Source organism: Galleria mellonella, unplaced genomic scaffold, assembly GCF_026898425.1.
Source record: "Galleria mellonella isolate WM207_F2 unplaced genomic scaffold, CSIRO_AGI_GalMel_v1 utg133, whole genome shotgun sequence".
Taxonomy (NCBI): domain Eukaryota; kingdom Metazoa; phylum Arthropoda; class Insecta; order Lepidoptera; family Pyralidae; genus Galleria; species Galleria mellonella.
In genome coordinates, this window is record NW_026441990.1 from 180,020 (window position 1) to 196,875 (window position 16,856).

A 16,856-nucleotide genomic window follows, 5' to 3' on the forward strand; every position below is an offset into this window, starting at 1 on the left:
AATCGCTGAATGATTAATGATGATTGACTGTACAGAGAACTTTGCGTGTTGTAACCAGGAGATTGTCATCGTCATTATCAGTGGATGCAAACTTGATTCGCAAAGATAACGATTTTGATTAATGATTTTGTTATCTTATGTAAAATAGGCGGCGATTTCAGTTGAAAGACGGAGTTGTCGAACCAAAACTTTAGGTGTTGTAACAATGCAATATCTTAATACCTAAAGTGTAACAAACACTTTTTAATGGCCAAAAAATATAGGATTATTTCGTCTGTTTTTCTTTTGGTCTGTAGTATGCGATTGCGTAGTCAATTCTAAACCGATTTTTACTATTTATTTTTTTGCAATCGAATAAGATTTATTCCCGTTTGTCCTATATTAGTTTTCTAACTCCTAGTGGTCATGGTTCTAATAAATTTGATTTTAATCTCCTAACCCCTGACATAATCCATGCATCATTAAAAAAATCTTTGTGGAAATAAATACTTTTTGTTTCTTTTTTCTGCATGGCCACACAGTTTGTGAACGCAATAAAAAAAAAAAATAACGTTCTTTATTTTACTATTTTAGTATCATTTTCAGGTAATTTATCAAGTTTTTTTCAAATTTGGACTCATTTTATATCTCTAGGGGTTAGGAGGGTAAACAATACGGAACTTAGATCATGGAACACGTATCACGCTTGTTAGCTTTTTTCTTATGTGCACAGACATCATTAATAATGTATGAGGTCATAACGGGGAATCGAACTTGATGTAAATTGATTGGATTACTTATTACGTGTTATATTTATAGTCTTTTTTTTTAGCAATGATTAAGTGTTACTATTCGCATACAGATGCGATATTTAATACACGCCTTGGTAGAACTAATAGGTATATAATTTGTATGTACACTTAGAAATATATTTTTTTCTTAGCGGTGTATATTCCTTTTTGATATGTTTTTGTCCGATGTCGACATTTTTTAAAGCAATACAATATATTTTAGCAGCATAAATATATAAAAATATCTTATATACATATGGTAATTGAAATAAATAATAAATTAAATATTATTATATTTCTGTAATATTTTGTAAAAAGTGTCTAATTTTAAGCCGTGTTGACTCGTAAAATAGAGTACAAAAGATGGACTTAATCCTTTTTTATGCAACTGTAAGTAAAAAAACAAGTTGATGGGGCTTCAGATAGAAAATGATAGAACCATCGCATAGAGATATGAACAGCAATATGGACATGATTATATATATATATATATATATATATATATATATATATATATATATATATATATATATATATATATATATATATAAGTGTTTGAACTTGCGTGTACCGGCGGTATAGGTAGTTCATGTAAATTTGTAAATGAACACTACAAAGCGAAATTCCTATTAATTGAGGTAATGTTTTGTAACCGTATAGAATTACTTACATTGTTGATGACATATGTCTACATATAAGTACTGGGAAATGGTATATTATCCGTTTTAATTAGAACAATATTTATTATTTACTAAAATTACCATTAATTTGCTGTCGTTGACAATACTTATGTAAAGTATAAAGTTTAATATAGATTCTCAAAATACTTACATTTTGTGTTCATAATATTCATTTTATGCTGTGACTTGTAAATTTAGAAATAAATAAATTTAATATTTACATGTCGTAGTACGAAATTAGTATTATTATAAACATACTAGTTGACCCCGTAAACGTTGTTTTACCACTTATTGCGAAATATAAAAATCGCGATTAAAATACATGGGTTGATCGTAGAACGATGAAAATTTAAAGTTGTATGTATTTTTCAATGCTAAATTATACTAAAATAAAATAAAAAAAAATTGTCAAAAAAAATGAAAAAAAATATTTTTGCGTGGGTTACCCTTATCATTGAGGGGTATGAAAAATAGATGTTGGCCAATTCTCAGACCTACCCAATATGCACACAAAATTTCATAAAAATCGGTAAAGCAGTTTCGGAGGAGTTTGGTAACAAACACTGTGACACGAGAATTTTATATATAAGATGTATCTGAAGATATTGTAAGTATAATTTACAATTTATCAAATTGTAAAAAAATTAACATTCTTGTGAATAATAAAATCGGAAAGGTTATACTTACAAATTAATCCCATGGAAATTTTATCAAAATTGGTTCAGTAGTTTAGTTTTTTGCCATTTTTTTGACACAGTTGAAGTCTTTTTTTTTAGTGAAACACAATCTTAATTATATTAATTGCAGATTCTTATAGAAATATTATTGAAACATGATCATATTATATTAATATTGTGTGTTAGAAAAAAAATAACTTCTGAGTTATTAAGTTTAATCCTGAAACTTATAATATTATGGTGTGTTTGTGGTCGCAGATAAAATAAGGTGGTTACACCAAATAGCTACTATTATTGTCAATTATAACAAAGCCAATCGACAGAACAAAGAACAAGCAGCTGTAGTGTTATTTACGTATTAAGTCATAAAGGTTTGTTTTAAATATATACGCTACCATCTAAATAACTGATATTCAGGTAGGCTGCCAACTTACCGCTAAAGCCTTCCTTCACCTGCTCCCTTTTATGAACTTTAATTTCTATAGGTACTTAATTACACACATTTATTTCAACCAATTGCTCAGTAATTATATTTTTGCTAGGGTACTCTCGTGTCTATGACCAATAAAAATTATAATAACGTCTTATTAACTATGTCTATTCTTGAGTTCATTGATTTACTTAATTAAATTTGTTCTAAAACCATTCTGAAAATTTAATAAGGTTTAAGCCTTTGCTCTTCTTTCCATATTATTTTCGTCATATTTGAAGTAACTCCTTCTTAAAGACCTGCTATCATAAACCATTTTAAAATTTAACACTATTATTCATAAAAAATCTTATTGTACTTTGAGTCCTTTAGTTTAACTCAATAACACTATTAAACCTTTCTTTTTTTAATTTAAGAGTTTCCTCTTGTCAGTGCAACTAATTCATGCATCTTCTTCCAGCCAGCTCTATCCCAGGCCATATCCTTGATCTCCCTATACGACATGACACCTAGTGTTTCCTTTATCTGTCCCATGTAGTTATACCTCGGCCTTCCTCTTCCTCTTTAAACCTTTATAATAGAGTTATTCATAAACACTCAATGAGCCCTCAATAAGTAGGTAAAATAAGTTTACTGGAGGATTTAAATTATTATCTTGTAAACTTATCGAGCTCTACAGACCATAGACAATCGGCTCTAGCCAGCAGTCAAAACTATTGTGATTTTTTTTAATAACTATTTTTTGGTCTACAAAAGAAAATGTGATACAAAATGTGGACTTAATGCTGTTAGCATTTTGGGATTCATCCCGATTGTTTATAGTGAATCACGAAGGCGTTAACTTATTATAGGGATAGGTAAAGATAATAACAGTTAAAATATATATATATATAAATATATATATATATATATAGACTTTAAACTTCAATAAGTTTATGGTAGATTTATAGAACATATATAAAAAAAATACATATCTGACATCACTATTGAACAATTATTGCAGAGTTACAGTGTATTCATGAATTTGGCTTGCGAACGGGTCTCCGGAAAGGCGGTCATTTAAAAGTACTCGAACCTAATCTTAACATTCATTATTATTGACATATTGATAGTACAGTTAAGCTTTTGGCCTAGCGTGTTGTATTCACAGTCTAGCTCAATAAACCAAGCTAAGCGACGAGACTTCTCAGCAGGGTTGCCACATGCTATTTTTTTTAGTTTTTACCCAAAAGAAAAATAATTTTTATCCAAATCGATTCGATTTTAATAACGGGAAAGAACCGTCCTTTTGCTACCTTCACTGATATATTTTATTGTATTTATGTACCACTCTACGGTTTGCAAATACAAAAACTGTCAACAAAATACCTTTATTTCCCCAAGTCTATTTCACTTTTTCTCCAAGAATTTCATTTTTCCAAAATTATGCGAACATAATTTTTTTTTTGCCCAAAATAGCGAAAATATATCCAATCTGGCAACACTGCTTCTCAGAAACATAAACATATTTATCTAATCACTTGGCGAGTCCTTTAAATAGACGTGCCAAATTTGCTAACGGTGACAAAACAGTAAAACTGTGTTACCTGGTTTAGTTAATGTAAATGATAATTTTCACGTCGAATGTACAGTAATGGCCTCGTCTGATGTCCTTTTTACACGACTGTCCAAAAAAGGAGTGTTATGTTTTCAGGGTTCCCGTATGTTTGTGAGTTTCTACATTTCATCGTCACTTCTAAATGCTTGAGCAGATTTTTCTTTATACAACTTAGAATGACAAACAAGCTGACGGTCCACCTGATGGAAAGTGGTAACCGTCGCCTATAGACATGAGCAGTACCATGGACATAACAGAGTATACTGTTTCGCCCATGATACCCCCCATGCGTTGCCATTCCTGAGGACTCAGATGTTATTCCTCTGTACCCTGTGATTTGGACCTGTGGGATATCTTTAGAATCATATCATACGAGGGAAGGTCAAAAAGTTCACGGAATAAGGAGGAAGAGGGTTGAAAGTAAACATGAAACTATTTTTCGTTTTCAATATATTCTCCCTTATACTTAATACATTTTTCGGATCTCTCAAGTAATTTGTTTATACAATCGAAAAAAAAGATTTAGTTTGCGGCAAGGAAATGTAGGTACTTGTAAAGTAGTACTACGTTACTACGTAAAAAAAAAGTATTATTAGCAATAGGGAACTAGTACTTTTTTTATTTAAAACCTAGATGGCGATTAGCGTACAGTCTATCCAATGATATACGTTTTTCATACATACGTATTACGTATTGATACATTTACATATTGGTATATTTATTTACTAGGCTGTATGGTCTCAGCATAGAATGGACCACCCCTTTCTTTCCCGTGGGTGTCGTAACAGGCGACTAAGTGGACTGAATGGTCGGGGGATGGGCTACAGCGTCTCTCTTAAAACATCACCAAAACCGAACTGCGGTTCCCATCCCGCTTGCCAACCGTGGCAATTACTTTCAAACTCCCCCCAAGGAGAAGGCCTATGTTCAGCAGCGGACATTTAACAGCTGATATGATATTAGGAGTCTTTAGAGACGTCTGCTTTACTCGTGTTTCAGCCGCCTAACAACTGTCTCCATGGCTGTGTTTTGTAATTACAGGGTATATACGGAAATACAACACCATAATCCTCATAAATAACGCACGAACAGCATCGTGGTTATCAGAATATATTCTGTGATATCTGTAGTGCTGTTCATATACATAGGCAGCACTTCCCAACGAGTTGACTAGTACTTTTATTGTCATTATATGTATATTGCATAAAAAAAAATACGAAAATATGTCACAAGTATTTGCCTGATTTGTGCATGCGTGGTACGCATATGCATATATTGCTAAGTCAACCCGCTACTCATAATTTGGAATACGTGCTGACTATTGTATTATTAAAATACAATACTGTGCATTACTTACAGCTAAACGTTGCCCGTTCAAAAATGCAAATACCCCAGCCTCGTATTGTCTGTGACTCCAACCAATTAAGGGTGTATGTACACTATTTTATTTCCTTTTTGTCGATCATATTAAGAAATAAATGTAATTAATTAAACTACAGTCTGTTTTAATGAAAAGGTAACCAAGTTAATTGGAAATTATTACAGAAACACTTTCTAAATTATATTCGTAACAAATCGAAACAAATAATCGATTTTAAAATTATGCAGTGTTTGTGGGCAGAAAAGTAACTTTTTTTTTTTACATTTCATTAATGTACCTTTAGGACCCCGTTATAAACATGATAAATAATAGCTAGAAACTAAAATGACAACAGAAATATGTCCTTATTTATATTGTGATTCACTTCATCGCTTAGAATGCTGATATTAGCCACATAATTGGAAGTCAAATTTTAGAACAAACAAAACATACGATTACTATAATATAAACAGTGGAACAATACGTCCTATTTCAAACAGGCGGCTTTTTCACATTCCATTAGGTGATCCATAAGTTTATTCGCCATTCTAAGTTGAATATTTTTTTTTTTATTTAAAAGGACACGCACTAATGAATATGCTCCTTATAACTGCACTTTGTTCGTGTCGCCGCTTGCATAATGCGCTTTCTAAATTACAATGGCGTTATTGGCCAAACTGGCTTTCAGAGTAACGGAACGAATCTTCGGCTGTAACACTTGGCTGGCCATTATCTGTTTATCTGATGTCGGAGGGAAAGTGGACATCGATCGAGTGTACATAGAAAAACTGCGTTTTTTCTATACGCTTATAATTGATTTATATTGTTGAAAAATAAAAAAAATATACATTATTGACCTGTTGCCTTGTGGTCTCGGCATAGATAGATTTATTTCATATTTAATTCCCACTTACCATTATTTTGCATAATAATTATCAATTATGTAATCTACTACGTTTCCAAAGGTTGCCTTGAAAAAATTGTCGTATAAGGCCTCTTTGTTTCGCTTATGCTAATTATCTAAATGAATGCAACTGTTATTTTTATCCAAAGATATGTGTGTGGTGTAAATAAGGCATATTCTCACCCTTTCCATCTCTTTAATTCTTCAAATAAAAATAAAGCATATTTATCCGGTACGTCTCTCTTACATCCTTTAAATAAAAAAGTATTGGAATTATTATAATCGGCTTTACACACATTTTTATATTAAGGGTGGTCTAACTGGTTTCGAACACGACGAGTCCTTATTTATAAGCTATTATTTAAAAAAAAAATGCTTCACTGTTTGAGTATTACGATGTCGCAAACAGATATGAGAACACTCACAAATTATTTAAACTAAGTAACTTACTTAAAATACAGGTTTTTAAGTTATTTGTAAATGAAAATGAGGTGAAAATTTTCTTATACGCTGCACCACATAGCAATGCATGCACCATATAATTCAATTGTATACAACCTCATTACCGTTTCACTTGCCAAATAGCACGTCCATTACCAGGCGTCTCGTCCCTTTCGCTATCATTACCGTGAATGTGACTGCTTGTTATATAGTTACTGTAACTCATTAGTAATTATGTATACTGTTTACATGTAACCCACGGAAGCGAAGCTGTTAAGCACTGTACATTGAATTTGTTGAAATTATCAAAACACAATAAGAAAATTTCATTTTGAGAAATCAACGAAGGATCACGGAAGTTAACGGATTCCATAAAAAAATTCGTGAATGTAATAGAAATAATATTTATTTAAATGCGCTCGTTTTTATAATCTTTTAAATCCATCGTCTTTTATGATTCTATTGCTGTTGCTATCTGAGAAGAACCCGCAAGATACTCAACAGTTGCTCATATTAGAATGTATTAGAATTCAACGAGCCTGAGAGTAACTCTCACTCACTCGGTTTAATTTGATTCACAATGATATTTTTGATTTGATTTGACAAATGCTTTAGTATTGAGTAGTGGGCTTTGCTAGGCGGAAAAACCTGTAACACTGCAACGTCTGTGATCTAGTGTTCACCCTTTTTCTTTCCTTCCTTCTAAAGTTTGCTGCTAATTTCTGTCACTGATTGGAATTTTAAGATGTTCTTAGCAGCGATGTTTTTTTTTGTCTCTTTTGTATATAAAGTACATTTTCCAAAGGTGATATATCGTTTGTGTATGAGTTAGCTGCAGCCACAAATTATGCTGCAAAATATGTGCTGATAAATGCCCTATCAGGATTTTTTTTTGTCAAAATAAAATCATAATGTACAAAGATATTCCGTAACACTTTAAACCTATCTATATAAGGATATTTTATCTCTCAATTGAAAACAAATTTATACTATACCAATATATAAAATAGAAAAGATTGTGTCTGTTTGAATGCACTAATCTTTCGAATTACCTATATTTTGAAGAATATATAGATTTGAAAAATTATTTTTGCGTTTGATAACTAATTTCTTAAGAAATCTTATAGGGTATTCAATATCACAATACAACTACGGGCGAAGCCGTAATATATAGCTTGATATGTCAGTCTACGCAACTTTTTTTATTGATATTTAAATTCAAAATGTATGAAAACATTAACAAAATATTATCGTTAATTCAAATGCAGTATTGCTGACTATTCTCAAATATATTTTTCTTACAATGTTTTTTTCTTCATTATAATCACGTTGGGGGAAAATCCTTTTAAGTAAAATGTAGATTTAAAATTTGCTCATACAAAATACCCTTGTCTGTACTTATGCAGTTACTTACTAAAAGATATTTGAAATATTCAACTTTTTATCACCTAAACGCAAAACGAATATCTATGACAAACAAATAATTTTCAAATTTTGTTTGAACATCTATCGTATCAACATAAATATGGTACCACTAGAAAAAGTCATGATTAATTCTTAGTGAATTCGTCACGGTGGAGCAACTGACCTGCTTTCATCTTCACTTATTCTCACTGGTGTCCTTCCAGTTAGCACACTAAAAACTACCATAATCCTTAAGAATTGCAGCGTATTAGAAGTAGCATAGGTATCACAGAGTATTCTGTATCGTCCAAGGCGCTGTTCATGTCTATAGACAACAGTTACTGCTTTCCATCATGTGGACCTTTGCCTTGTTTGCAGTTCTAAATTAAAAAAAAAAAAGAAACTTTTTGAAGCAAAATGTATAAACATATTCTACGTAAACGACCACTGCCCCCTTTAATATTAATACATCCTTATATCACTTACGTAATGGTTGTCTAAAAGTCGATGTGATGAGCAAACAAGTAAATGCATCTCCGAATTAAGTTACGCGACATTAGTGCTTCGACCACCAAGGCTAAGCAGGTCAGGAGTCGTCAACCTTGACTGCGTTCCCAACACGAAGTTATGAGGCCCTTTCCATTGTATACGTATATCTTTATAACATATATTCAAAACTTGTTACTTATTTTTTAAATCTTGCAATATGTTTTATTTTGTCTTTATGATAGTTGTAATTAGAGAATCTGATCTCAGTGTACAGAATGTTTCTTTTTGCTAATAATTGTACTTACTGTATCTACGAGTTTTCGAAAAAAAAAACTAAGTTTTTTGGGGTATAGAAACAAACTAAAAGAAAAAAGTTAAAAACAGATTTTTTTTTCGAATAAAAACGTTTCATTTAAAACTCTAGACACTAGAGATGAACTTAAACATTGTTGTAGAATAAAATTTAGTTTTAAAAACTTGCCTTTATTGTAACTGTTGTCTTTTTTGTCAAATTCGATTATAAAAAAATAATATTAAATACTTATAAAAAAATCTAAATAATACAGTTAATCGTTTTTCCAATTAAGTACCCAATTTCATTGTGATTATTCAGTAAAATTAATAGCCTATTACCACGCTACAGACAGATGGAAATCGTAGCTGTACGCTTACGATGAATGAGATGCCATTGATGCGTAACGTGGCAACAAAAGGTTGACAGCGGCTGACCCAGGCGTGGGATTCGGAAGCGTCGATCATTATTGAGAGTTTGAGAGGTGGAGGTAGACTTACGATTTGCGATACGGGCGCCATTCCTCGTTGCGGCGCGCGCCGTACAGAACACTCGGGTCTTTTTAAATTTTAAATTTAGAATACATTTTTATTTTTTACGTCAAATTCGTGATCTCGTGGCCAGTGTACGTGAACATTTTTTGTGACACTTCTTTGGATTTTTGTCATGAAAATACCAATTTGATAGTGACGGTGTATTTGATCTCGTAAAAAGTTTCTTGTAAGTGAACTATTTATATTTTTAGTTAAAAAAGAAATACCTTACCTGTCGATTCACATTTCGTAACTTCTTAAGGCTGTAAGTAGATAATAAGTCATTGTTTGACAAACGTGTCAACGTGTTTAGAACGATGTTTATTGCATCGTAGAACAATGCAGTGTGCAATTAGCGTGGTTTCCGTGATTGTAAAATCCCTGTACTAACTGAAAGATAATAACAAATAGAACTTATGTCAAATATCACTTGAGTATGTTATCAGTATATTTGGTTAATATGTCATTATGTTTTGTTAATTATGATACGTCTCAAAAAAACTTACTTCAATTGTGACTGAAATTCAGATCATAACATGAATTTCCTAATCCTTAAACTGGGATTCCCCTAGATAGATTCAGCTAGACACTCAGATTCGTGAAAAGGTAAATTCAATTAATTAATTATACCTAAATTTCATAGTAAGAGGTAACTCGCTAAAACAATATGAAAGTGGCCAATATGGAATCAATAAGAAAATCGATGGAATTTTCAAATAGGCAGGCGTTTACTCAATAGTGGTTTCTTAAACTTTAAATTAGTGTACATAATGTGTATATCAAACGTAACCTTAATGGTCCACGATTGCGTAGGCCATTAAGGTTACGTTGTACAAAAAGGCAAACAGTATATTGATATTGTTTGTCTTTTTTGTGTAAATTCAAGTCCAATTATAATCAAACCTCTAAAATTTCACAAACGCTACGCACACGTCTTGTGATAGTACTCAGTTTACACATAGGGAATTTTTTCCATCGGAAAAATGTAAATGTTCGTCGGGTGCGCATGCGCAGGTTTTAAAAAGACGGTCAAGAAAAATGTTTGTCATCTATGCAAGCCTTAAATAGACGGCCAAGAAAGACACGGGGATAGAAACAAAACAAGATCACATTGTTGACCATCTTATCAAGTGTTGGTGCAGGTCAGGTCCCTTTTTCTTAGAAAATGTAATGTAGACAGAGAAAAAGTTGATAAACAAAAGAAGCGTGGGAACAGTAGTATCCTTTATCTTCTAAATTCAATACTAATAAGAGTCAATTCAGAATAAATATATACTTGCTCTTGCAAAAAAAAAAAAACTTCAATCGTGACTAATAATTTCAGTACTATAAAATCGTACTGTTCTTGTTTTAAACTGATGATACGTTGATGAAATGTGATTTGAATTTAGAACGCAGAATCGTCTGTTTATATGTAAAAATATAAAGATATATCGCAAGAAGCAATTTTGCTCCGCAAAGGAAAATGGCAACTTCAGTACTCACAAAATTAATATGGGCCCAAGACACGGGTATATTCCATCTATTGTGAATAAAAAGTATGAAATAATTTGTCAAACTATGTAATGACGAAATTATAGGGCTTCCGTTATAATCACTTGACTACGGACTTATTTTCATTTTCACCTATCATCCCTCACTGGTGTCCCGCCAGCGTATACCTTGAGCGCAGGCAGGGTTACCATTTCATTATCATCCATTATCTATTATCGCTCACTTATAACAATACCGCAGTATCGTTTTATTTTTATTAAAAAAAAAAACTCTTAATACAAAAAAATATATGTTTTCAACCCAATTGGCCGACCTGTAACAATACCATTTTAATTGTTCTAACAATAAAAAAAATTGGAAACATAATTACTTTTATATTAATCCGCTATATGTAGGTCAGATAAAACAGATGTTCAGCCAAGTCATGGCGAGGTCGCGACCAAGCGGCCCGGGTTTAACAAGTTGTACAATGTATTTATTGAAACAACCTCTTAAACACCTTATCGGTCTTAACTAAATAATAGGTCTAACATAAAAACAATGTAGCCCCAGCTCGGATCAAATGTAAGATTATTTTTGTTATCGGATATGCCGCATGCTAGTTTCTCCTTGTGAAAAAAATACTTAAAAATTGTGATATTCCTGTTTCCTTTTTTACCTTTAACCTTTACTGACGACTTTTAAATTTATTGTTTTTTATATTTCAAAGACAAGATTCTCGATTTGCCTTTTTTTTGTGTGTGTTACACGATATCTTCCCTAATTTATGAGCCGATTTTGTGTCACGATTACTCATCGCTGTTTTTGCAGAGTATTCTTTTTTATTCCCCAAAAAAATAGCGAGAAATAAGACTACAGAGTCGTATATATGGGTACCCCTGCCTTACTCGTGCTTTTCAACCGACTTGAAAAAGAATGGGGTTCTCACTTCGGTTGTATTTTTGTTTTATTTCGTTTATCTCATAATTCCATCAATTTTAAACCGATTTGGAAAATTCTTCTAGCTGAAAGGATATACTTTCAGATTGGTCATATAGGAATTTTATTAAAATTCGTTTAATCGATTGGTTTTTAATTAAAATAACTGGTTTTGCCACAGATGAAGTTGGTTTTTTTTGTCGGAACACAATTTTGAATTATGTTGTCAAGCGTGAACGTAAAAACTTGTACGTTGACATTATTGCGTATGGATTATTTTTATATGTGAAAATGGAATACAATTCCATTTTCAACCCCGTCTACACTATCAATATACCTTGGCGGGGCACCAATGATTGATGACAGGAGAGGATGAATGAAGGTCAATTGACCCATCATGACAAATTCAACCACCACCATGATGGCTTCTAGGGGGAGCCGCGTGGAGATCGATCTGATAGAATATATTGCTAACAGTAGAGCTACTGACAATTCCTTTCCCCCATATTTATAATATTAGTATGCGTATGGAATTATAACACCGTAATCCTCGGTAGTAGTGCGAGAGGCCGGCAGCACACCTGCAATGCCGCTGGTGTTGTGGGTGACCATGGGCGGCGGTAGTCACTTACCATCAGGTGAGCCGCATGCTCGTTTGCCCCCAGTGTTGTAAAAAAAAAGGTACATCATGGGTATCACACGTTGTAATATGCACAGCCTATTTATAATGTTCATGTGTATAGACAAAGGTTAATTTTATCACTGTAGTTTGTCATTCTAAATTATTTAAAAATCTTTGGTTTCCCAGTAAAAATAAAAAATAAAATACATATAAAGCATATGTTGAGTACCAGATACATTAACATAACGGTTATAATGTTATGCGGGCGATAACTGGATAGGATTTTTTTTTCATATTTCTCAGAAAATTTCAAAGTTTGCAAGTATTATTATTATTATATAAACGCATATTTTTTTTTATTTATCCAAATAATTTTATCATTTAAAGTAGTTGGCACCAGGAATTAATTATTGTTAATTCAGTCTCTTTTTTACGTTCATATTTTATATCATAACTTTTTTTTAGGCAAAACCACACAAACTGTACAGCCAAGCACCACTCCAAAAAAGTTGGCCAGTAGTTCTAGAACAAATTCAAAAGAAGTAGTCGCCGAAGACAACGTTAGTCAGAGTTCCATCGGAGGTGGCATAAAAGGCAAACTGGCGGCTTTATTCAGTAAAGAGCAAACGATAAGCGAGACGACCATTGCGAATAAATTTAAACAGGAAAGAGAGAAAGAGATGGAGATGCTACAGAATCGATTCCATTATAAGGTAAGAATGTTTTATAATATTTTCTCTAATTATACCTAAAATAGCTATAATATTACTATTATAAATGCGAAAGTTTGTAAGGAAACATCCTTGTGGACATACGAATATACATATAATAACAAACGTCCAGATGGATATTTGTTAGTCCTTATGCGGAAACAACTAAACATTCGTGTTTCAACCGTAAAGCAGTTGTATTTGCATGGCTGTGTTTCGGTTTGAAGAGTAAGATATGGCGTGAATTTACAGGGTACAGAGGAATAACACCTGAATCCTCAGGAATGGCAACGCATGGAAGGTATCATGGGCGAAACAGTATACTCTGTTATGCCCATGCTACTGCTCATGTGTATAGGCGACGGTTACTATCTTCCATCAGGTGGGCCGTCAGCTTGTTTGCCATTTTAAGTTCTATAAAAAAACATATTGAAATGAAGTTTGGTATATGGATTCACGGGGGCGAAACCGCGGGATAGAATTAGTTAACTAGAAATTATTATTATTTCGCACATAAAATAGATACAAAAGAACATGTGTGTACTCAATATTTGTTTCCAATATTGATTGAGATTATGGAAAATGAATGAAAGAATGAATGTTTTACGTGTTTAAACAGTTATTGATGTCATACGCATCATACCCGTATAATTATATTAATTTATCACTCATACTGGCATTTAACGATATTACATTAGAGCCGATATGGGATAGTCACTGTGTAGATCGTAGATCTAATTCTAAATGTGTTCCAATTTAAGGATAGAAATGTTCTTCTGAAAGGTCACTCTGTAATTGTATTTATAACGTTAATTGATGATTGATGACACTAATGTCATCAATCATCGTAATCGAATTTATATCAATTGAAAATCAAATGGAATAGATATCAATACGATGCGTTTTCGATTCGATTCCTATTCGATTATGTCAAAAATGTCTCAATTCATTTTGACATATAATAGAGGTGTTAGTTGCTTTGTAGTACACAATTTTAGTACCGACCTTTAAAATCAGTCAAAGGAAAAGAATTTACAATGCTTTATTTAGACAGCACATACCACTAGGCTCGCTTTTCCCCTTCCCTGGTTATTCCTGTACCGAGTACTCGTGCTACTATTCACATTTGTGCTTTATATTGCTCTGTTTTCAATACATATATGTATCTCTTTCCCTCTGCAGTGTTTAGAAGAAGACAAAAGTTATTCCTTCGTCTCTTCAAATTTAATTAATATTAAACAAAACCATGTCGTGATAATGTGTTTGTATATTACGAGATCAATTGGGTAAACCGGTCTTTAACCTTTTTGACGTCACACAGCAATGTATGGTCACTTGTATTTTTTTTACGTATGTCTTGTTCTGCTTCTTCTTTTCTTCCATGTTTTTTATTACCGTTTCTGCCTTATCGTATTAGTGTCTTAGTGTCTTATCGTATTAAGTACACATTGTATGCTTATAGGATTATTATATTTGTGGTTAATGCATATAGATATGTTAGAATTGGCCTCTGTCCCATTCGTGTTTCAACCGTAAAGCAATTGTGTTTGCATGGCTGTGTTTCGGTTTGAAGGGTGGGATATGGCGTGAATTTACTGGGTACAGAGGAACAACACCTGAATCCTCAGGAATGGCAACGCATGGGGGTATCATGGGCAAAACAGTATACTCTGTTATTTCCATGGTACTGCTCATGTCTATAGGCTTGTTTGCTATTCTAAGTCGTATAAAAAAAATTGCAAATTCTATATCTATTAGTATAGACTGACTTCTACGAATGAATAGCATAAGGGCGGGTTTATTAGTTTTATTAAAATTTATGTGTTCATCGTTTCATTGCATTTTTTTATGAACATTCATCTTTAGGTCAGTTTAATTATTTCATATTAATTTTCTCTGCTAATGCTGTCATCATTTGTAAAACAATAAATACAATTCCTTTATTTATTGTTTGGATAATTAATGACAATAAATGTGGTAGAGAGATCTCAAAGGCTTTGTTGTTTTGCAATTTTTAGTTTCACACGTTACCAAATATTTTTGTGTAAAAAATAGTAAATTATATTCTAAAAGGGAAACTTGTAGATATTATTAATATACGTAATACAGAGTGCCCAGCATAAGACGAACTTTCGTCGGATGACTACAAAAGAGCTTTAATAGGTACCATAATAAAAATGTGATAATTTTAACTCAAACCGCGGCGTCAACTACGATTGCGTCAGATAAGTCAAATGAAAAATGCCTCGTCTCAATGTTTGTTTAGAAACTTGTAGAAACGATTTCGCCATTTCTCACTGCCATTTGCACATTAAATGCTACGATATGTTTATAAAACATTAGCTTTTACCCGTGACTATCGCGGGACCGATACATACAGACATAATATTTTAAATATACATAGGTAGTAAAGCAACGTAGATTATGCTACGGCACAGGATGGTTTAGAAATTAAAATTACTATTATGAATTAATTAATGGCGCTGTTTGTTTTTTTTTTTTTTTTGAGGGGTGAAAATGGTGAGGTGAAGAGACTCGCTGAAAGGCGTAATGAGTGACAAGAGCTCCACCGACAAGAGCGCAGCTCTTAAATAGGATAGATAGATAGGGTGAAAATGGTATGGTAACCCCGCCTGCGCTAACGGGATACGCTGACGGAGCACTAGTGAAAGTTGATAGATGAGAATGAAAACAGGCCAGTTAGCCCATCATGATGAATTCATCAGGAATTAACCATGATAGTTTCTAAGGGGAACCGCGAGTAGGTCGACCTGGTTGATTATATTGCTAGCAATGGGATTCTCAGTCTCCATTACTAACAATCCCTTTCCCCCCGGCGATGTTTGTTTGTCAGCGGTATTTGTATCACTTCTCACCACTCCTGACTGTCATATCTATAGGTTTAAAACACACTCTTTATTTTTCTGAACTAATATTACGAACAAAAAATAATCGATTTTTTGTGTTTGTTTGTAATTGATTAACTCAAAAACTACATAACTAGTCTCTAAAATTATTTCACGTATAGGAAGCTATATTATCAGCGAATAACATGGGCTATATTTTATTCTTGGAAATACTATGCGAAGCCGGTATGGTTCGCTAGTCTTGTATAAACTGGAAGGCATTCTTCTTAATATAATATAGGTTTAGTGACATTTAGTTTATTGCTTTGCATCGTAGAATTTCAGTACGTTGACCCTTGTGGGTTCATGTCACGATTTTGATGACTCATCATGTTACAACATTATTTCATTCTCTTATGGTTTATTGCAGTTTTATATTTTGTTCTAAAATTTCTATCAATGTTTTTGCTATCCCTTTTTTTTATTATAACACTAGCGATTACCCGCGACTTCCGTCCCTGAGGGCCTACCATGAAATGTTTTATGAAATTTCGGAGCCGAACACAAATTTGATGTTAAAATTACATAATACTTACCGTTTAAAAACATTAAAAATATTAAAATATTATTATTTTGGACTTTTATGGTAGGATTTATGACGAATGAAATGTTAAGCTCCATTTACTGGG

At 32.6% G+C, this 16,856-nt stretch overlaps 1 protein-coding gene across 3 annotated transcripts in view; it reads left to right on the forward strand.

The window, feature by feature from the left end:
• The window catches only part of LOC113511007 (anillin), a 74,258-nt gene that overhangs the window by 23,142 nt on the left and 34,260 nt on the right, over positions 1 to 16,856 (forward strand). For all 3 annotated transcript variants that reach the window (XM_026894555.3, XM_026894556.3, XM_026894557.3), the window contains exon 8: positions 13,077 to 13,324. In XM_026894555.3, the coding sequence (XP_026750356.2) occupies positions 13,077 to 13,324 (248 nt within the window). The remainder of the gene's footprint in view (positions 1 to 13,076; positions 13,325 to 16,856) is intronic.